Genomic DNA, 23,220 nt, shown 5'->3' on the forward strand with positions numbered 1-23,220 from the left:
AGGAATATCTTCATCTCTGTGCATCAGACACTGAGATAGGCACTGGCAGTAAGGATGCTTATGAACATCCACTGCCACTTCTCCTGAGGCTATGTAGCTCTGGGTGTAAGGGAACTCCTTTATGGTCAAAGGCCTTTTTCAATGTGATAAGAGATAATAAGTGAGGCAGTGATGGGAACCAAACCTGGCCAGTCACACTAATCATGTGCCTGCACCAGTGACCTTCTGTCCCCAGGACCATAAAGGAGGAAGGGGACTCGACCATCTGTGTCTGTGTTTACACGAGCCCTGTGAGCAAGCATGGCTGAAGGCAGCCCTTGGCTGGCAGCAGGTGTGACCAACCATGTCAGTGTCCTGTCTGTCTGTGCTGTTTGTGTGTCTCTGGGAATATGCTCAGCACTGCTATGCACTGGACCTGCAGAGGGGAAAGAAGCAGCTGTGTCCCCCAGCCTGGGCTGAAGCCCCAGCTCCCAGGCACCATGCTGGGCCCCAGTGGCCAGGCAGGAGCTGTGCTGGGTCAGTGACTGAGAAGTCTGCTGTGCTCTGCACCTCGCTGAACACAGAAGACAGTGCTGGTCCTCAATGTTTTCTGACAGGAACAGAGCAACAGGGATAAGTTAGAGAACAAAAATCCTATTTTCAGCACAATGGGAAGATTTGTATATGTATATATGTTCTGATGTAAGAGGAAAAACACATTTGAAAAAGCAAAAGATTGAGATGGAGGTTTTGACTAACTTACTGTACCTGTCTTCAGAAGAAAGTCTCAATGGGAAAACTTCCATGACACGGGCAAACTAGATCCAAGGGCCATTCCCTCATATTACTGCCAAACCTCCTCCTCAGCCAGCGGTTGAGGTGAAATTTACTTTTCAATTATCTTTTCACCATGCCCATCTCAAGAAACCTTTGCAATTAAAGTTTCACTGAACCCATTGTTCTGACAAAGCACTTCTGTTCTGACACAGTAGCATTTTCAGAAGAAACTATTAGAAATTTAAAAAGTTGCGTTTAAAATTTCATGACCCAAGTGAAATGAGTCAGACCTCTCTCCTGGTGTGATTCAGCAGAGCCCCTGCCAGGTAAATGGGGTGGCACTGAATTACCTCAGACCGAGAAGCTACCCAAACAGCCTGTGCTCCGTGGTCTCTTCTTAGCTTATTAATTGCTTTTTTCCCTCCTCACGGAATGTATTCTTGTGCTTACTATGATGCATGACTCTATATATGAATGCTCGATTCCATTGTTAAATATCTGTCTCTCTTCGTTTTCTCTTACAGATGAATAGACCGATCCAGGTGAAACCAGCGGACAGCGAAAGCCGAGGAGGTAGTTGACTGCATTGCTTTCAGCTACAGTGCTAAGTATAATTGTTGTCTCTGGCTTCTCTCAGGCAATGTGCTGATCAATTAGTAACGTAATCACTGCCAAAGAAATTCCCTCTGCAGCAAAGATTCTCTTTATTAAATCTCCTTTACTTCATCTCGCTTTCCTCATATTCAATTATTATTTGATTTTAAAAGGCAGGCAGGTGCCAGAGATTGCCTGGGAAACAAATAACTGCCTTGTTAAGAAGTGAAGCATCAGGCACTGACTTAACAAAGTTTAACAGCAATGACAGCAACATAGGTTTTTCAGACCTATGTTCGGCTGAGCTGCAGAGGTGTTTAATGTGGTTAGGATAAAGCAGACATTCACAATTTATCTGACCATGTTGTTTCTCCTTGAACTGAAGCAACTCTGGTCTTGGACAAGGTAAATTGTGAAGAATTTTCTACACCTGAATCAGCTTATGTGGATAAACATGTTGTAGAAGCTGAAGACTTCTCTCAGTAGGAGGGAGTTATTCGGGATTTGTACAGGTGTAGCTGGAATCAGGAGCTGGTCTTTCTCTTTTCCATCCTGCATGGTGGATTTGGAAGGCTTTGCTAAGTGACCATTCAATTGATCACTGGTGATAAGGTATTTCCTGTGACAGATTTTCTTCTAAAACTGATTTTGTGGTACTACAGCATACTTGTTTGGTAGGGGTCTGTTTGTCAGATCAAATACAGAGCTCACTAAGAATGGGTAACATGACCAGTTATGCAGGACAAATTTTCAGTGTATTTTCTTGTATTTGCATAGTTATGTATATATATGTATACATAAATATATAATTTATATATATATATATATATATATATATATAATGGCAAGGTACTTCTTCTTCACTATACCTATCTTCTTGGCTGAAAAAAACCCCAAACAAACTAGAGGCTTTTGTCAATATATGCAGTTAAAGCAGTAGTGCTTAGGTATCATTGAAACATGGGAGTAGATTCTGTTATCTAGTGATAATCTGGCTATGAGTTATATTAAAACTCTTTAATTTTCAACATGGACATAAACTCGTCTTCATTTATGTGACTACTATCTTTGTGCTGGCATTAGTGGAAATTCCCCAGCACGAGCTACTTAAAGGGAGCAAATTGTCCCACAGACAAAAGGCCCTGAAATTGTGTTCTTTTCCAGTTGAAAGCTTTGGATTCCAGAGGCTTTGACTGCATCAGTGTGAGGCTGAAACTCTCCAGTGACTCAAGTCATTGGAAGACTTTGTACGTAGCTCGTAGTTAAAAGGCTGGTGTCACGTAGTGGTGAAACCAGCAGGCTGGCAGAGGCTCTGTAAGGAAGAGCTGTGGTGCCATGTAATTGCAGAGCAGGCAAGAGCTAAATACTGGAAAAGTGCCAGAAAGCCCAGGGATAAATATGGCACTTCTGGAGTCCCCATAAAGTAAATTTAGGGGAGTTTGGCTAGCAGAATGCAGAAAGCATTCAACAGGCTCTGCAATGGCAAGTCCTGCTATCAAGGGGCGCAGCACTTTTCTCATCTGCAACAGAGAATGTCACACTAGGCAGCATCTTCTGGTGGTTTTTAACAGAATAGGGTCAATCTGCCCCCTTTTCCTTCCCCTCTGAAGATCTGGCTCCATGTCTTAATAGGTGTGGGTAAGCCATGGGCAGTTGTCAGTGTGGATCTCCTTGGGGAAAAGGGAAAGGCTCAGCTGCCTGGGCAAATGAGCGGACATTATGCACATTCCAGTGGAGCTCGTGCCGACAGCAGGAGTGAAGGGAGAGCCTTTTGTCTATTTAATTAGACATACCAAAAAATAATAATTAGGCTGGCCAATTTGCTCAGTGCGCCTACAGGGTATGTAGCTCCCAATCACTTTTTTTTTTTAATGCAAATCACTAATAGAGAACACATGCCTGGTTTTCTGGGGAAGGTTTTCAAACTCTTGCTAAGAGCAGCTGCTTTCAGGAGGAGGGGATTGAACTGCAAAGGGCTCTGGTGGCAGTTTGATTCCACATTATCTGTCACACCAGTAGTTCCCTCTCCATTGTATTTTACCTAATTATCTCCCCACCACACACAAGCCTCATCTCTTTCTACCCACTCCGCTTCCGTATTGCTCCTGTCGGTGGTGATCATAATGTAGGGGCCAAACGTGTGTGCTCATCATTGGTGTGAAAGACACGTTGTCCTAATTTCCCACTGTCAGGCTGCTTGTGGGCTGGTGATGTTTCAGAACGGCATGACTCAAGGGCAACTATGGGAGAAAAGAACAATTGGCACCCAAGGGAGGCATTGTATGAAAACTTACGTTCTCTGTGAGCCCACCGGTTAAAGGAGGCAAGGCAAACAGAATGCTAAAAAGGAGGCTGTGTATCTTAGGAGCACATCAAAAGACTTCATTAGGGCTGCAAGATAAAGGTCAACTTCAACAACAAAGGAACTTAAGTTGTAGCTTATTATACCCAACCCGTGTATCAAGATGGGACATGAGGAAAGGGGGAGGGCTTGGAAGATGAAGCATCTCTTCTGCACCGCACAGTCTGCTCAAAGCCCGTGCTCTAAATACACCCCTGTCTTCTGACACATAGGGAATTTTGGTGCCAGGTCAAGGTATTAAAGAGAGGATGTGATGCTGTTTGAACTTGTAGTTTAGAAGGAGGATGGAACTGGAAATGGTGAGCAGTGTTCTTGAGGCAATGAGACTGTTTTACACAAGGACAAATACCCACATTTTGTTGAAGCATGAGCCCTTGACTTTCCAGTAAGATCTCCCAAAACCCAAAGCTGATAGGAGTCTGGAATTTACTCCAACAACAGCAACAAAAACAGAATCTGCTCGGCAATTTTTTCCCTTGTTCTACAGTCTGGAATTCATTGGTCTTTAATCCCTTCTGTGTCTTGATTCTCAGTTGAAACAAAAGCGGGTTTGTTGGCATTTGGTGTATGTGAGCATGAATTTAGACTATCAGACCATCTAGATTTGGGGAGGAATGCAAAATGTTGCTTGGCACAAATTTCACTCATTCCAACAAAATGGAAATGCTGACTGCCCCTTATTAGTTTTGCTGTTTTTATTATTTTGTCTGTTAATCCCCGTATTGGACTAGGAGCAAGACAAAGAATGCAATCCTTTTCAATAAAAACTGGCATTATTTACATTTGCCTAATCTCACAAGACCTAGAAATGAATGTATTTTCAATACATTTCTCTTGGGAAACGGTCTAAATTAATGGGAAAATTGTGCATCTTGCATTCCTGCCTGTTTGTGTGTGCAAATGCTCAAGCTGCAGAATGTTATATGGGAGTATTTCTTTTATCAACTGCTTCATGAGGCTCCAAATATTTCATAGGAAGGTCAGAATCCTTTGACATTTCATAAAGACCTCAGCAGTGATGGGATTGATAGAAAGTAACAAAAAGGCAAAAATTCTGGATTTCTTTCAGAAAAATCAGAGTATAATTAGCTACATTAAGGATATCTTAAATTCTTTGTCTGGCCTTTATGCTGCCCACATTTTACTTTGATTCCACAGAAGGTATTTTGCCCTGTGTTAGGTTGTCCGATATGTTTTAGGCATGTAAACTGTAACTCCATTCTATATTCTGAATAAGACAAATCCCAATTAAATGGATGGGATTTTCTATTACTTTCATCCTGTTGATGACTTTAATTCTTTGTCTTCTACTCAGCTCTAAAATTAGTTTTGTAGATATCAATGAATTAAAGTTTTGTAAACTTAGGAAAAGATTTCAAGTTTGTTTTGTGGTTTGGGGCAAAAGTTTGAAGCCATTTCTTATTTTATTCACAGTATCTCTAGCTCTCACTAGGTAACTCCTGCTGCAGCTGGCAGGGTTAACCTGTGATAAACGCAGCCCTGAGGTCCCACTAGCTTGTTCTGGGAGTAACATTTTTTAAAAGGAAAGGACTCTCTTGCTACTCTAGTTACACTCTATTAGTGATGCTTAGATGCGCCATTGCCTCCACATTCCTCTCAGAGGACGGGGGAAGGTCCATAAAGGAAGGAATGCAAAAGCACACACAGTGTGCTACGCAGGCTCGGTGCTAACCTCTCTACCCAGAAACACTTCACAGTGGTTTCTGGATCCTCCTGTATTTTATGAAGAACTAACAGAAGGTTCCTGGACTAAAGAAAATAAAAAAAGCCAAAGTCCGAAGTTGTTTAGTTGAAAGGCAGCAGTGTCCTGCAGAGAGGGAGTAGAGGGATTTACAGAAGACCCTGCAGTTCATCACATCGCAGTGCTTTCTGCATGCAAGACTTCACAAATCTACAAAAGCCTTTGTGTCTGGCTGTGCTTGCAAGAAAATTTGTTTGTGTACGTTTTGCAGAAGGCATGTGCAGTGTCTTTTTTGTCTGCTGTTTAGGGAATGTGATAGCAGCTGCTGGAAGATTTGGACTGTCATATTTCAACTGACTTGCATCATTTCTCTAGCTGTTATTTAGTGTGCAGGCTCTGAAATTATCTGTTTGGTTATGGTTTATTCCAGGTTCAGAACAAAATGTCCCAGCACTCACTCACAATATGTAGCAATACTGTGGTACTTTGCTCATGCACCATGTTCTGTTTCTTTTTATTCCCTTCCATCAGCTCAGCAATGATGATGGGGCCAGAATGACTTCTCTGCAGTTTATAAGGCCTATTGTCTTTGAAGACAAAAGTCTGGATCTATTTCTTATTTCATCTGTGGCTTTTCTAACTCTTGCTAGCCCTGCTGCAGCTGGCAAGGCTTGTCTGTGGCAAACAAAGCCCCAGATCCCACTCACTATCTGGTATTCAGCTATTTTTCATTTAAATATTCAGAATTCTTTGTCTCATGCTGTTGGCCAAAATATCTCAGGAAGCTTCCTGTCCAGATTCTAGCCAGATGCAGATTAGGTTAACTGCTGAAATCAAACATGAGTGGTTGTCTTCAGGTTGGTTTGGCTTTACAATGCTATAACAAAGCCATGTGGAATTAACTTCCTTCTTCTCTGGAAGTGCTTTGAAAAGGTCTGTACACCCACCAAGAAGGTGTAAAGAAGAGAGCTAAGGGTAAATAAGGAAGTGGCAATCTTGGCGGAGCTCAGCATCTCCTCTCATGCACTTCTTGAGGTTAGGCTTTTACCCATGTGCCAGAAGTCCAAGTCAGAAAATGTGCACACATCAGACTTGTACCATCTCATTCTTTTCTCTGAATCACGTCTTGCCTGGGATGCCAGATTCCATGGAAGCCATTTTACTAGCAGTTCTCTGGCTTTTATCTTTGCTGAGCTTCCTTAACTACTTCCCATCTCGTCAGCTGGAAAGCAGGATGACAAAATGTCTTGTTTCCAAATGGTGATTCATTCATCCCACTATCATTTGGCCTGCTCAGATTTTTCTTCTCCTCAGTTCCTTTTTAACAGTCCCAGAGCCATTCAGCAGGACCAGGCAGTCAGCACTGGCAAACACCCTAGGAAGATAATGTTCTCTCTTCTCACCACTAGTCAGAAATATCTAAGCTGATCCCTCCTGAATACATCCTTGGGGGCTGCCATTAACTCTACCAAAATCATCATAACCCCAGTAGTACTCACCCATATCTTTTATAGATCAAGTTGTGGGTGGCACAAGGAGGTACTTCTGAAGATCACACAGAACTGGCTTGTGACCAGTACACTTTTCAGGACAGAAATTCTGGCTGGACAGTAGCAGCTATGTCTTCACATTTTTTGAGGTCTGGACTTAAGAGCTCTGGACAAGAAATTTGCCACACCCTTATCACATTTCACCCTTTTTTTCCTTCAGTGCCCACAAATTTAAAAACCATATGTCTTCTTCTTTATCATCCTTTGCAATTTGAAAGATTTTCAACTCCATAGTACGTCGCATTTCTAAATCTCACAGTGTCGTATGTATGTTCTTACTTAGACTTGTCCAAAACATGATTAGTCAACTGTTTTCCACCTTTCTGACAGGAGGAATTTTTTTGAAGAAAACACAGCCCACACCCAAATCCAAGTATCTTCTCCCTGTTAATTACATGTTCAGTAGCTCACCGCTTACCGCTGAACTGCAGTACTCTGGGTGAAGGAAAAAGAGCTAATGATTGTTTTAAAGTAATCTAAAATTATGTTAAAAAAATCCACGGGGAGAGGAGATGAGCTCAGGAGTCAGAAGGGGAAAGAACCTTGATATCATTCTGGGAGGCAGCCTTCTTGCCTTAAAAGATTGGAGAAATACCAGAACCCACAGAAAGCACTAGCAAAGCACCATTGGCAGGGTGGGCACTGAGGAACAGCTGTTGGAGATACAGTCCATTTATGAAGTCAGTTTGTCTCTCTGTCTATTTGTCATGGGCTGGTGAAGAATTTGGACCTGGAACACAAGGAACATCTTATATTGCATAGGCCTGAGCATCAATCTGTCCCCTTCTGGCCCATGTTTCCTGGTTTCCTTCCAATGAAAACAGGGATTCCCTGAGTCCAGGGCAGAATCAAGAAACTCACCCATACCTGGGCTTCTTCTTTTCTCGCAGTCCAGTCTTTGAGAGACCACAGTCCTTTTGAGGCAGAGCTGAACGTTAGACCCCAGTGCATGTGATGGAGCCTTCTACAGCAGTGCCACTAGGTGCAAAAGAAATCTGTCTCTAGTTTTCATTCCAGAACAGAACATCTGTTAAAAAAACTAAAAAACCATGGTGTTTTTCCTTAAATCCCAGGATAAGGCTGATCTGGAAACACGATTTTAGTAGTCATGGAAGTCTTCTCCTTCTAGTTGTGTCTCGTCATCACAGATGATGAGAAATGAAAAATCTAGTGTTGTAGAAATTCATGACTTCACCACCATACCAAGAGCTGATTCCCTGTTGTCTTCACAGGGTCCTATTTTCAAGCAGGCAGAAAGTAATATCAGTGCTGCATGCAAATGGATCAGTTAATTCAAAGTAGCCTTGGATGACCCCATTTGTGCTCTCTTCTGTCTGGTAAAACTTAATTCTGGGGGAGAAAAAGGGCTCTAGCAGACCTTTATCTGTAGTGTTTTATATTCGATGACACTGCTGAAGGCTGATGTGCTCCACTCTGTACTCACCTGCTGAAATTGTGTAAGGGAAATCAAACTTTTGTTCACGTCTGCCCTTTCCATCGTGATTGAAATCGATGGAAGGGTGCCCATCAATAGGAACTGGAGAAGTTCCACAGGACATTGTGTTCTAGCACATGTCCTCAAGACAACCTTTTGAAATAAAACATTAAGGAAATAAAAAGGGGGGGAAAAAACCAAAACTAACCATATTGCACATTTTTCATATAGCATCTGTAACCTAGTAGTTTAATGACAAGGAGAAGAGCCTAGAGCAGAGCCTAGGGAGAGGCTGGGGAGCTCACTGCCTTGAGGTTCTGATATCAGGTTTTTTTCTTACACTGAGGTACCACACAACTTTTGATCAATTATGTAACTTTGATTCCTTTCTTCTCACTCTTCTGTGTTTCCTGCTTAGGTTATGATATGCTTTTATTTGCTTATTTCTCATGGCTAGTGCCTTTGGCATTCAAGTAAGATGGGCTGTTAGTGTCATAGGGTTAAGACACCAGTGAAAGCTTGTAGTTGAGCCCCAAATGATGTGTACAGGACCAAAAATCCAGTATGTTGTATGATTGGATTCTGTGTAACAGAATAAAGATGGAAGAAATGGTGAGGAGAGGGGAGGAAATAAAAAACAGAATTCCATAAAAAAATTCTGCCTTTGTAAATACAGCTCAACCTCCTAGGTGAACTCGGGGACGCGTTACAATCCTGCTATCTTTTTTTAATGTAAAGGTTGCTTGTCAATGGGTTTTTATACAGCATTAATAATACATTTATAGATACGCTCCACAATTAATTGCAAAGCATTTATGGCACTGAACAGTTAGAATGCATTATGATAATCACTCCTCATGCATTGACTTTATTGTAAAGGTTTTGCTGATCATTATAATTGGCTTGTTATTACACAGGGATATAATAACACCTCTCTGTATAGTAGTTCATAGCACATCAATAGCAAATGCATTCCCTTTACTGGAAGCAATGCACATTTTATTAGAATATAGCTGAATAAGTGCAATCCATGTAGACAAATGAAGTTTCTAATGAACTGTCTCACAAAGGAGTTGAAATAACAGCCATTTATTACGTATTTTTCTATTGACTAACTTGTAGTTATGGTTACATGGACACCTCTTTAAAAATGGTAGGCATGTTTTGCTGTTCTTTCAGGGAAGCATTTGGGGGAAATGGAAAGTATAGACCATTCTTCCACCCAGTGTTGAAGAAAATAAGGGTGACTAATGCTCACACTTTACAGGTCTAATTTACTTGTTCAGATTTTCCAGGCTTTTTCCCCATGACTTTGGTCTGATAATCACAGGGGATCCAAATTTCATCACATCAAATCCAAGCCCAGCTCCTAGAGGGGATCTTGCCTCCGGAGTGATGTACAAACTTCCCCCACAGAGTCAACAGTGAGTTAGGTGTGAGGTGTTTGGTGTTGTTCCTTCCCCCATTGGGTATTGTTTACTGTTTTTTGTTTGTTTGTTTGTGTTTTTTTTTCCCCATATATTTTACCAACTGATATTTTAATGAAAATGCACAAGCCACTTCCTTCCCATGCCAAAATCCCAGAATTGCTTGTTCCTGTACAAGCAATGTACAGGATGTAAAACGTAAAACGTGATGTATAGAAGAATGACAAAGGGAAAGATTAATATTTAAAAAAAAAAAAAAAAAGAAGTGGAAAAGAAATTAGTATAAAAGAAGCATCTATCAGAAAACTCAGTGGTTGCAGATCACTTAGAATTGGGGTAAAAAGAATAATAAGTTATAAATAACAACAACAACAAAAATACTATAAGGTCTCTGGATTTTCTCGTGTGCTCATCATCATTACTCTGAGTTTGAGTTTGAGTTCTTTCTGGCAGTGTAGAGCTGAATGCATCCACCACATACGTGTAATTCATGTGTATTTATTTCTCCATCTAACTCAAAGTGTAAGCAGTGTCAACCTGATCATTTTTAAAATCCTGGTCCTAGACAAATAAGTTTGTTTGTTCTAGATCTGGTAAGCTCAAACAACTAAAGTGCTGCCTGAAGTATTAGCAGGGTATAAACTGAGCCCAGCATCCAGCACGTAATGCTGTGTACCTGTTTGTTCATGACTGCCACTTGTTTACTGCATGCTTGCAAAGCCCTTTGACTCTTGGGTAATCCAGGGTCTTTCTGGAAAGTGGGTGTTATTGTGATGTGGGAGCTAGGAAATGCCTGGACTGCAGTCAATATCCTCAAGCCAAAGGCACAGCAAGTTTGCAGTTGGGCAATTTAAACATAAAAATTCCTCAGCCTGTCTTGGTGCGGACTGAACCCCCTCTGTCTGCTGAGCACTTCACTAGATGAGTTTTGCTCCTTGCCTGCTCAGATCCCAGATGACAGCTCTCAAGAAGCTTTAAGACTCAGGAGATACTGGAGGTCAAGCAAACTTTTCTCCATGACATATACAGCTTTTTTTTCAAATGCAGCATGTATGTGAAATCAATCTGGGAGGTGGAAAATCCGTATGTAAATAATTCAGCACTATGAGTAAGCTAGTATCTAGTGCTTTTACCTAGAAGTTGAGCTTCTTAGCTAGGATCCTTGGATTAAGGGCCAGAAGAAATTTTAAACAGGGATTTCATGCCACTGTACTTAAAATGTTGTTTCTGGCAGAATTCACCTCATCTGGGCTTAGTGCTTAAATATTAAGCATATAGTGAAAGCTAATTATCTTGGCTTCTGCTATGGAAAGTGAAGAGGAAGAGGTACCTCTAGAAGGTGATTCACCCCACCCTGAAAGAGATGGGATAAAAGGTGCTCTGAAATTTCCTGTCTCTCTCTCCACTGAATCTGGAGTGAATGTATGGCGACTGACAGCTTTATGAGTCCTGCTTTTAGGCATCTGAAGAGAGGTAGGATGGATCACAACTTTTACGTTTATATGCCTCAGTTTTCCATTTGCATCATAAGAATGGTGATACTTGATTGTTCTGAAACTCTTATTAAAGTAGTTTAACAAAAGATGCTATGTTGGTTTTTGTCGTAAAAAGGAAAGGAATCTCTCTCCATTAATGTGATTATTTCACAGTGTTGAGAGGAGAATAAGACAGGGTGCATCCCAATCAGCCTGAGCAATAGAGAAAATCTGATCAATTTTAATTCTTCCTTAAAAGCAATGCGCATTTTGATATTTGGATTTGTTACCAGTCCCATTCTTATGGCAGGAAGTGAACTCAAAATACTAATAAAAAAGATTTCAAATTGAAAGCAGTGTCTAACATCTGTGTATTTAAAATGTGAAAATGTGTTTTCATAATTAACAAAAACATTTTTATCTTTAAAACCAGCCTGTTTCGGAATCTGTGGTGGAAAATGAATATGACCCCTTGTAATATCATTTGTAGGGAGGTAATTTTCAAGGCAGCACTGCACTGAAACATTTTCCCCCAGGGAAGATAAACAGTTGGCTTCAATTAGTGAGGGACAGTTTCCTTTCTTTTCAATTTTAAGGTCAGTGTTGCAGCATCATCCTGCACAGAGGAAGCAAAAGCTGTAGAGTGGGCAATAGATTGCAGCTTGAAAGACCAAGGCTTCAATTCTTGCATTGCTGCAGATTTTCTGGTGGACCTTAAAGAGACTACTTAGGATCAAGCTATTATTCTCACTCCTTTTCGAACTGTTGACTAATATTTACCTTTAACTGTCTGAATATACACATATATATGAAATAGGCACAGTATCTTGCTGTAATTCCTACTTTCACCTATAAAATAGTGCTGGTGCTACAAGACTACAGGCATTAATGATTATTAGGTGTTCAGGTTCTCTAATTATTAGTTCCACCAAAATAGTTTGGTTAGATAAATAGAGATGTTCAGAAGTATCAAATGTGTTATGCTTCTCAAATCTCACAGAGTCAGTGGGCCTTGGGTGTCTAAATATTCCCTTTGAAAATCTCCCCAAATAATGATGTTCTTTCTTAATCTTTCAAGCCAGCTTTATGGGGCTGGTTCCTTTCCTTCTTGTGGAATCAGGTCAGGCTTAGTCCTCTAGGAGATGCTGCCTACTCATACGGTGGCAACTGCAGTGGGACACATCCCAGCTGAAAGGGCAGAGCAGGTTTGTTTCATAGCACAAGCTGAGATTTCCCAATGATCAGTACAGTACTACAAGAGAGTTAAAAATAAGGGATAAGAAAGACAAGTGTATTAGGATTGGAATTAATTGTGGGATGCTTTCTTGCAGCAGCCTAGTATGTAGGATTTCACTGACAGCAGAATATTTCTTGTCCATGAACTGCAATATGAATGGTAATTAATTGCCCCAAATCTTTAATTTATCCATCTCTTGAGTCGTTGATGAATGGCCAGATGCATTGATTATAAACCACAGAATACTGACACTTCCAAGTAGCCATCCAATTAACATAAAATTATGTTGCCACAATATAAGTTATGTTGGATGAATTGCTTTCTTGGATATTTTTATTCCAAGATGACTATGACTATTATTATTATGAGTAGCTAATGAAGAGGAGGTGTGGGAGAATGGGCCAGAACCTCAGGCAAGCAGGAATGAAGATAGTGTGAGCTTAATGACTTTAGAGATTGGACTGAACCAAAGCAGTCTCTCCACTCCCAAAATCAGAAATCTAATTATTTACTATCTATCTTGCGGCAGTGCTTAGGAGACCAGTTATGAACTACGACACCAGGTGTGTTGTACAGTGCAGAACAGACGGAGGATCTTAAGAGCTTAGCCTCTAAATACAGGAGGAGATACAGAGTAGGATGCAGACCTCTCATATAATGTCATCCCAAATGTGAGAAAAAGTGCTGTGCTGCGCTGTACAGCTGGGAGTGAAACCAATACATCAGGCCAGATGTTGTAAAGTTAGGCTCTTTCTGGGGAAAGGAAACATTAAGGACAACCTCCAAGCAAAGCTCTTTCTGGGGACGTGTCCTATCGTAAAACACTGGTGACATCCTGAATAACATACACAAGATTTTAAGTTACTAGCATGACCTCCTTCCTGAAAAGGACTCTCCTGTGCACTCACACTACATACTTCTGGTTGGCACGCTTGGTCACAGATGAGTGGAAAAGAAACTGAGGTTCAGCAGATGCTCGAGCGGCACACTACAGTGACAGGGAGCGGTTCTGCCACCGTGCCACTCGCTGTCACAGAGGCAAGTCCATGGAAGAAACAAGGATGCAGAAGGAAATTGGAACATAGCAGTCCCTGAATACCAACTGGCTCTTTAATGGGGAACTCTTCAAAGGGACTGGAGCCACCTAGAACAAAACAAGGGTCAAATACCAGGAGAAGTTCAAATCCTGATGCAAGTATATTTCCAGTGCTTGCAATGAGCTGAATTTATCCCTGTCTCTCCTTGATCTCAGTGTGTGATCCAGCAGTCTTCCCTGCTATTACAGACAATGTGTTTTTTATTAGAGCCTGTAGTGTTCCCTGATTGAAGTTTGGACTTTGAGTGGAAAGGCCACAGCGCTGTAGCAGTAGCTGTTCTTCTGGTGTTCCATGATAGATTAGAGGAAAATTAATATTTTTTAGATCTAGAAGGAATCATTAGATCTCATTTAACCTCTTCCATAAACAGAGTGTAAAATTTCACCCATATGTTCTGTGCTGAGACTTTTGCCTTGCATTTAACTGAAGAACAAAGAAATTTTACCAGAGAATGACACTTCTGAGGCTTCAGCCCAACTTTGATATCAAACAGGTTGCAATTGCAGAGATGAACTTTCCGAGCAGCTTTTAATCATTAGTAATGTAACATCTTTGTGATCAATTACATGCAACAGACTAGAGAAGGCAGGGTATGTTTTCTAATAACAACATTTTGGATAGCAACTTGATTTGTGACATAAATGCACAAGCCTCAATGCACACAAAGACACCCGGGGCAATGTTTTCCTGGGGCAAAATTTTCCAGATTTTTCTAAAGAGACCCTAGAAAAGGCACAGCAGGGAGATCCATAATCCTGAAGCTGAACAGGTGAAAATCTTCATTGTGTCTATGGACACAATGGAGTTCATTCAGTGCGCTGAAAGGAAAGCTTCCCAGAAAGTGGATATTCACATGCAAAGGAAGCAATTTGCATGTCTCCTTCTGCATGGTCCCAGATGAGCAGTGCTGTCATTTCCCCCACAGCACATTTCCATACCAACACAAATGGTTTTTTCCCCTCGAGTTTCTTGCTTCCTAGTCTCAAAGTGTGCTAAGCCGGTGAGATATTTCCATTAAATAACTTCTATGAAAGTTATGCTGTCCCTAGCTCAATAGAAGTATCTCACCTGCCTTAGCAAGTGCCCGCAGAAATAGGTCTTATTGCACGTTTACAGACATTGTAGAGTAGCAGAATTTCCATGGGCAAATAATCAGGGGAAAAAAAAACACCTCCATTTTGCAGACATTAGTAACATGCTGACCTTTAACAACATCACAAGCCTTCACTCTCTCTTTAAAGCATTATATCACTCCTTAGGGGAAAAAAACTTGTAGTGAAGGATTGAAATCAGCAGTGGATCATAATGCTGGCTGTGCTATTCAATTGCCCTGCTGTATTTAGGAACCATTTAATTCTAGCTATTTTTTTTTCTGTCTTGAATCTAAAAAAAGAAGTGACCAGGCTGGCAGTGACATGTGATTAATAGATTGCACCTTTAGAAAAGAGTTAGCAGAAGGAGATTAGCATTGCAGCCTATTATTTATTAATTAAATGCAGACACCCTATTTATACCAATGCTGATGACATTAGTTCGTGTCCGTGCTTTGGGACTGCATTATCCATCCGGTCTCCTAGCATAGTAATGATTGTTATTAAACCAGCGGTTGTTGCTGGGCTACTTCTGTCTCTGCCTTCTCTCATGAGCAGAAAAGGACAGCCTCAAAACTGAAGTACCCAACTGAACTTTTCATTCAAGTGCCTGCACTGTCACCAACAGCCTGGGTTACTTCGGACATGTCTCTTGGCCTCTTTGGGACAACATCACTGTCTGCTCTGAGCAAAGGAGATCAGTATTTCCCTGTAGCTTATGGTTCAGTGAAGATGAAGTATGCAAGGCAGTAAGCTGTGTGAGACCTTTTCTATTGTTTAGAGGAGACGGGATTGCATTAGTGAGCAGATATGTACCTGCAGCTGCTATTTAAATCAGCAGAATGGAAAAGAATGATCACCAGTGTCGTCATTTAGCTGTGCCAGGATAGAATATTACACTTCATATGGCTCTTGTTTTGATAAGCTGATCCTCCCACCTGTAAAGTGTTCAAAGGAAAGTTCTGAGGCCAGTCTGATGCTGAGGTTTCCATTATTCCTTATATCTAGGCCCAGCTCCAATTTTTCTCTCCTTTCAAGATCCTAACGTTGCATGTGGGAGAACCAGCAAACAGACTGCAGGATTCTCATTCCACTTCTCTACCAGATGTGAGTCTTGGGACAAGCAGATTTCTGCAAGACTGTTTTCGCCTGCACCACTGTAATAAAATCACTTCTAGAGAAAGAAATGATGGTCCAGAAGACAGTTCTGATGTTTTGATTTGAGGAAGTAGTGCTACCAGCTCCAGTCAGACCAGAAATGAATATCTACCTGTCACTTGGTTGAACCTACTGTCATCACAAGCCAGCAGATTTTATAGACCATGCAGGTTTTGCCCTCAGAGTAAAGATGGAAATCTGTGCATTCATCATCTGACTTCCTTGAATGATCACAGTTTGAATATCCACAACCCAAATGCAGAAGCATATCATAAGTACTAATACTTGAGAAGGTCTCTTGACTGGTTGTAGTGTGTACTTAACGGTATCTTCTCCATGTAAACAATGTCAGCAGGACCTTCTACAGCCAGGACAGGCATGCTGGTCCTGAACAGGCTTAAGGCTTTATCTTCATTCTGTGAAAATGTTTCTCTGGTGGTACAGAGATGAGATCAGATACCAGTGTGTACTCAAGAAATTATTTACCATTTGGACCAAAACCTACTCAGACTTCAGTGGCCTATGAACCAAGGCCTCCATAGAAGATCTGAGGAGAACTGTCCAAGTAAGTGGCCTACAAACATTTTCCTTCCATCAGTTTGCTATTTTCTTATTTGGATTTTCTTCACTAGTCACGTTCCCCCTCTGAAAGCCAAACACTGTAACAGCCAACAATTAAAAGTGAATATTGAAGAGACTTTCAGCATTATCTACACTATGATACAATCTGAACACATGCAAAAGACATTCAAAAGATGAATGAAGAGAGTTGAATGGGCTGATTTATCCTGGACTGTTTCTGGTAGTGTGAAGTCTGCCTTTCACAGCCTGATGAAGTGCAGAGACAGTTAGTGGATTTGCTACCAGGAAGGGCACACATTTTGTTTCTGCTCCTGCAAATGTATTTCGAGCTGAGATGTGAGCACAGGCAAAATCCCAGCCAAAAATTCAACCAGCGAAGACATAAAATGTAGTTTATTTGGCAAGATACTGTCAAAAACAATAGGTTGGGGGTGGTAGAAACTTGCATCAAAATTTTTCAAAAGGGTTTCTCCCTGCTTGTATATTTGTTTGTTTTTAATTCTTTTTCTGTCGTCCAGTTCTTGTAACTTTCTGCAGTTAGACACTGCTTTCTACAGCTTCACATTGCTAAGCCAGTTGTGAACACATCATTTTCTGACCACAGAAATGAACAGAATAGGGTGGAAAATGGATCTGCTGGACCTTTCTGTTCTCATCCCTGAAAAAGCAATGTAAAGCTCTTCACCATTATCCACAGAGAGAAGGCAGGTAGAAGGATGGCATAAAAATGCATTCTGCTCATTTGGGTGATATACATTATACTTGCCCTTCTGCAGATTTGTCAGGAACTCTCAAAACTTGTTTCATGCAAAATCACCCTCTTTGCCGTGTTCAGAGTATGGATGAGAAAACTGAGGTCCAGTGAATTGTTTTGGATTGAGAGCGGGACCTCATTACACAGCTTGGAGCAGAAGCCATGTAGTCATGTCTTCTCAATCCTATTCAACGTTCTACTTAAAACTGACCTTCTTACTTAATCATTTCTTCCTTTTTCCCAGCTCAGATTGACTTGAATCTTCTCTGATCTTTTCTAAATGTTATAGAGGGCAAATCACTGGGCACAGGGGTAAACCATAGGGTAATTTGGAGAGGAGTCCCCTTTGGGCACAGCCTCCTGGCACCCACCCACATGCACCTTTCCTGTGGATGGGGAACATCTTGCTGCTGACATTGCAGGTAAATAGGAAATGATGGCGCTATCATTCTAAAGAGGACTTAGTACCACTCCTGACCTCCCTGCATCCTCTGTGCTGTAGGAATCTGTCATCACTAGGCTGTCAGTTATATTATCTCCTGCGTGCAGCCGTGCAAACATGCAGTAAAACACGTACAAATGTCTGGTCACAAAAGGCTCAGCAACAGCTCTGTCCAAATAAAATCCCCTAAACAGTCAGAGAGTTGGGTTATTGTCCTTTTAAAGCTCCTTTAAAGGTTTGATTTTTTTTCCTCTTTTTACATAAAGCTGTTCTACCTACACCACCCAAATGCCAGTAAATACCCCTGCAGCACAAACAAAATTGTGCTTCAGAGAAATTGTTTGGCTTCTCAAAGCCATGGCCTTGCCCTTTAAAATGAAGGGCATGCTTCAGAAAAGCTCCCCTTTTCTTCCAGACCTTTGCTTTCAATGCACTCGCAGCTCCTCCACCTTCACTGATGAAGGTGTCCTATCTTCTCAAGCCCAGCAAGGACACTTGTCCCTGGGAGGTATTAACACAACATCTTCAAAATCCAGAAGTTGCTTTGGCATTGAGTTGTCATTGAAGTACCATCTTAAGAAGACAATAGGAGGCAATTTGCTGTAAGTTATCCTATCTATTGGCTGGGACCAATAGAACTCCTGCTCCTTCTTTCCAAAGGAAATCAGGCTTGTATAATCAAGCTGTTTGTTAGTGTGTGCCTGGGCCCATCTATCAGTCAATCTGTCAAGGGCTCCTCCTTTGAGCTTTGAACCCACTGGGTAATTTAACCTATCGCTGATAGGGTGGAAGAGGTCCCAAAGCTATTGTGTTCCTATAAATTTCATGAAAATAGGCAGTCAAGCAGAGCAGAGAGTTCTCATTAGTGCTCATAAGCCCATCTTTTATTAGACATCAATGAACTCATGGGGGTAGGGACATTGGAAGAAGGTTTACACATTCGGCTGCCCATGAAGCAACTTGTTTCAGTGTGTGCACTCTGATACCCTGTCAAGAGGCCTCCTGTAGTAACAGCTTCTTGGTTTTAACAGGATGTCAGACAGATCTCTTAGCTCCTTTCTGCTGATTTCAACAGTGCCTCACACAGCAGAAAAGTCAGCCTGCTTGTTGCACTTCCCTTCCTTCCCCAGCCAAAACCATTGGGGAGAGTTCCCAAACATTGCTTAACAGTCGCCACAACATCAGAGGTGGCTGCTTTGCAGTGAAAGCCAGCACAGCCTTATGTAAGTTGGTACTGCAGCATAAAAAGTACTGTCCAAACATAAGCTAGTCACTGTTAAATCAGTCACATCAGATTGCCTAGACAGACTGCAGGGTTAAGAAAGGTGGATGAGAAAATCTTATTTTTTGTTAAGATGATCCAGCTTGTATCAGTTTTTCTCTCAGACTCTTTTGCATCAGTAGTGTTGTATTTTGTCTGTTTGTCATGTGGAATAAACAAATCTGAGCTGTTATTCAAAGTATTTCTCTTGATCTCAAAGTGCAGGAAAGCGCAGTCTGAGCAGATTTCCAAAGCCCAAATGTGTGGCAGTATGTCTAGCTGCAAGAAAGACAGTATTTCAGCTTTAGATCTGGAATCCCTGTGCTTTTCAGGATGGAAATTAAATCTCTGGGCATTACTCAAGCATAATTCTGGACAGAGGTGTGCAGATGGAGATGTTCACACCATATGGCTTAATGTACTGAGGGCAACCTATGGGTGAAGCATTCTATCAAAGATTTTTGATGTAACACTCATAGACCTTAGCTAAAAACCTCCAGGAATCAGTGAAATTTAAAAGCATGTATGCATAAAACAAATTTTTATTTCAAGGAGAGCAAGGAACAACATCTGGAATACACCCTCCAGCTTGCACCAGTGATACTGCAACCTGTATTTCAAAGGGCTACTTGAAATCAAGGTCATGTCAGACTTACTGCTTTTCATGTGTATCAGAAAATGCTGCCGCCCTTTAGTTCTTTTGGTCATGATTTTTCTTTAAAGTGCATAGTTATTTGTTCTTACTGTAGCAATCTGGATAGAAGAAAAGCCCGTTTAATTCTTATCTTCAAAGAAAATCACACTGATCTGAATATATGGATTAGCACATTATTAGGTAATATGTAAGCTGTGTGTGCACATCCATTGTTCTGGTTATGTGTCCTTTTACATTTTTAAAAGCCAGTGGCAATTTTACAGAAAAAAAAGCTTTATTTTCAATTTGTCAAATTATTGTTATTGTTATTTAGAACTCATTGCTGAATTATTTTTATTGGAAACAGGAATATCTTCCTCCTTCCCTTTTTCCTTCCCTCCCTCCCTTTTTCCTTCCCTCCCTCTCTCTTTCCTTCCTTCCTTCCTTCCTTCCTTCCTTCCTTCCTTCCTTCCTTCCTTCCTTCCTTCCTTCCTTCCTTCCTTCCTTCCTTCCTTCCTTCCTTCCTTCCTTTCTCTCTTTCTCTCTTTCTCTCTTTCTTTCTTTTTCTTTCCCTCTTTCTCTCTTTCTCTCTTTCTTTCTTTTTCTTTCCCTTTTCTCTTTCTCTCTTTCTTTCATCTTTTCTTTCTTTCTCTCTGTCTTTCTCTGTCTTTTCTTCTGCTATCTGCCTGCCTGCCTTTCTCTCTTAGGCAACATCATCAAAGCTATAACACACAGGTGAAACAATAGAACCAGGTTCCCTTCTTTTTAAATGGTAGTGACTAAGCAGTATGTCCACAGAAGTTCTTAAAAGTCAGTTTGATTTACTGTGGGGTACATTAGAGCAGGCTTTGGTATACATTACCCTGACAGAGTTTGTGTGTACCAACAGGATGAAACTGCAAAAAAGCTGGTTGCCTCCCATTCTTGATGAATGAAAACAGAAAAGAAGGAGAGAGACAAAGGAAGCAAGAGGTGGCAAGGTTTCTGCATAGTGTTCTTGCACAGCATGGACCATCCTCTTGGTAGCTGGATATCTATACAGTGATGGACCAGACACGAGAAGGCAGCTTGGCAGTGGAAAGTGTTGCCAGCATGGCCTTTTGCAGAAGCTAAGGTTTATTTGCTGAAAACAAATCCCTTTATGTGGCAATCACTATGGCTGGTATGGCACTAACAAGCCAACTCCAAACCAGGCAGCAGCTCTCTTTAAGTAAACAGAATACCTTGCCCTGGAACTAGGATACAGAGAAACCCTCAGCTGTGAGCAGATCTGAAAGAGGGGAAGGCCTGAGCAAGGTATCTGTTGCCAAAGACACTAAGAGAGGAGAAATTTTATCTATTAATTTTATTGCTGCTTTTTCCAAAGCTGACTTTGTATTATATTACTCCATCTGTATACTTCTCCTGTTTGTGTACACAGATTCTGTGTTTCAGATGTAGAAATATTGACTTATGAGGTCCCCAGCTGGTGACGTATGTCTTTTCCCTAATTTCTGGAGAAGAGGGAGAAGATCAGGTATAAGCTTGTTTCAAAAATCAGGTACTGGAAGCTGGCCATTGCAGCTGTTGTGTGCACCCTGAAAGGCAACTGCAAAGGCAGCTTAAATACAAAGCAGGGAAGAAATCTACTTTTGTGTTCAGTTCAGTGAATGTGAATGAGGAATAGATGTGGAGAAGTTTCAAAAAGTCACTGTGGTTTATCACAGGACTGAAGTGAGAATCAAGTATGCAAGGCATAGCCAGAGGTCATCTTCCAGCTTTGAGTGATGGCACATGGGTACTCAGTACAAGCTGAGACTGCCAAGTATGAAAGGGTATAAAAACACACCTCAGGTAATTCCCCTCACAGACATGCAATACCCACCCAATTTTTCGTCCAGATAGTCTCACTGTCTTTACCTGAAGCATCAAGCTAGGGATGACGTGAAGCATACCTGTCCAAAGTCTCTCTAGTGCTTTTTGAATCCATGTGAAGAAGCAACTCAGGAAGAGGAGAAGGCTTTGCAAAGTTACCTGCAATTACCTAAATCTTAGCATCATTCCCCCTAGCACAGTTTCACTTGAGGGAAAATGACCTCCGAGCAAAATCCCTGTCAAGCAGGTCAAGATTATAACCTTTGCCATCTAGCAGCACAGCCAACACAATGGAAAATCACCTTTGCCCTCAGCAGATGTTAAAACAGTGATATTACTTGTCTCGGTCTTTGATATACTGTAAGGATAATGTCCACCAACCCCTGTGAGATGGTCTTTGCTTAAGAGGCAGAATTGTAAAGGCATCTGAAGCCCTATAGGAAATAATTAAACTTCTTTGCTGGCTAGTATGCGATAGTGCTCTCTGAAATAGTAGGGAAAAAATGGCTGGTGTTTTGCGGGGTTTGTAGAGCTTCTTTTCACATTTAGTACAAGTGTGAGAGCCTGTGATTCTGTAAGCCCTTCCTTCCAGTTCCCGATTATACAGTGATTCTTTGAACATACCACTGAACTGGAACATGACGGTGATGCCCCAGTGACCAGTTTCCCTCACTCTATGCTTGGCTTTGCCCATTTTGGCAACAGATTGAGCACCACCAGAGTTTAGTGGGAATGCATCATTTCCAAGACTGCTTGACCCATAGTCTTTGAAACCAGATTTCCTCAGGTCAGACTCTAACTCAGACTGTGCGTTGTCTCAGTCTCCATGAAATACCACTGAGATGCCTTAAACTACTTCCATAGTAAATATCTTTCAGTACTGGCAGTGGTGCTGCAGAAGTAGTTTGTTCCTTAATGCAAGTGATGGAACTCCTGGCTTGAACTCCCAGAGCCTTCGAAAGAACTCTTCCACGGTGACTTATAAAAGGCATACTTGTATTTAAAAGTTATGCCCACCTCCAAGTCTCTTGCTTCATGAAGAGTGAAACTAATCTGGGAGTTGGAAGATATTCTTCCTTCAGCCTGCTTTTGTTGGGTCTGTTCAGACTCACTGTTAAGTTCTGGAATGAGTGAGTGTTTTGAGTCTGCGTCGGGAAATATTTCATAGTTAGGGTGCTTCATTTGCCTTTTACCTTCTGGAGATTTAAGGCAGGAGTTGAACAGAAATTTCTGGAGTGGTGTATCCTAATAATGAACTTTGATTCCTTATTTTTGAATGTACAAAGCATATTTCCCTCCCTTCTCCAGAAGTGAACAATTTCTATAGCTCACTAAAAAAAAAAAAAGAAAACCTGTCTGTGGGCTGAGAATTTTTCCCACTTGCCAGAATCAGGCTTCAAGACATTATATATAGATACATATATATATATATATATATATATAATTTTATTCATGACTGAGGATGGAAAATAAACCTAAAGATCTCACCCAGTGCAGTTCACATTAACACCACTGCTATCAGAGAGCTCTGTGTCAAACCCCAATTTTTGCAAAATATCTGGGTGCCCACATGTTTGTTGGAGTGGAAGGGATGCTCCTGGGCAATTTTGATCCTTTTATTGATAGAACGCAATAAATTCTCATTACTGAAGTGGAACCGTCAACTGTCAGTGAAGCTGTTAGTAAATAGATTGCTAAGAGTTAATGTGTATGTGTGAGTGTGAGGATGTATCGAGGCAAATAATAATAACCACTTTAGTCAGGTGCTCTTTTCAGTCCTTTTCTTTCTATCAGCTGTTCTGTAGGCTT

At 41.2% G+C, this 23,220-nt stretch overlaps 1 protein-coding gene across 14 annotated transcripts in view; it reads left to right on the top strand.

Moving 5' to 3' along the window:
• Nucleotides 1-23,220, top strand: part of CELF4 (CUGBP Elav-like family member 4) — a 725,820-nt gene that overhangs the window by 405,816 nt on the left and 296,784 nt on the right. For all 14 annotated transcript variants that reach the window (XR_001463894.4, XM_015277428.4, XM_004937077.5 and 11 more), the window contains exon 3: nucleotides 1,281-1,329. Coding sequence is in view for 13 of the 14 variants with exons in the window: in XM_015277428.4 (XP_015132914.1) it covers nucleotides 1,281-1,329 (49 nt within the window). In the remaining variant the exon portion in view is untranslated. The remainder of the gene's footprint in view (nucleotides 1-1,280; nucleotides 1,330-23,220) is intronic.

The sequence above is a fragment of the Gallus gallus genome, chromosome Z, assembly GCF_016699485.2.
Source record: "Gallus gallus isolate bGalGal1 chromosome Z, bGalGal1.mat.broiler.GRCg7b, whole genome shotgun sequence".
Taxonomy (NCBI): domain Eukaryota; kingdom Metazoa; phylum Chordata; class Aves; order Galliformes; family Phasianidae; genus Gallus; species Gallus gallus.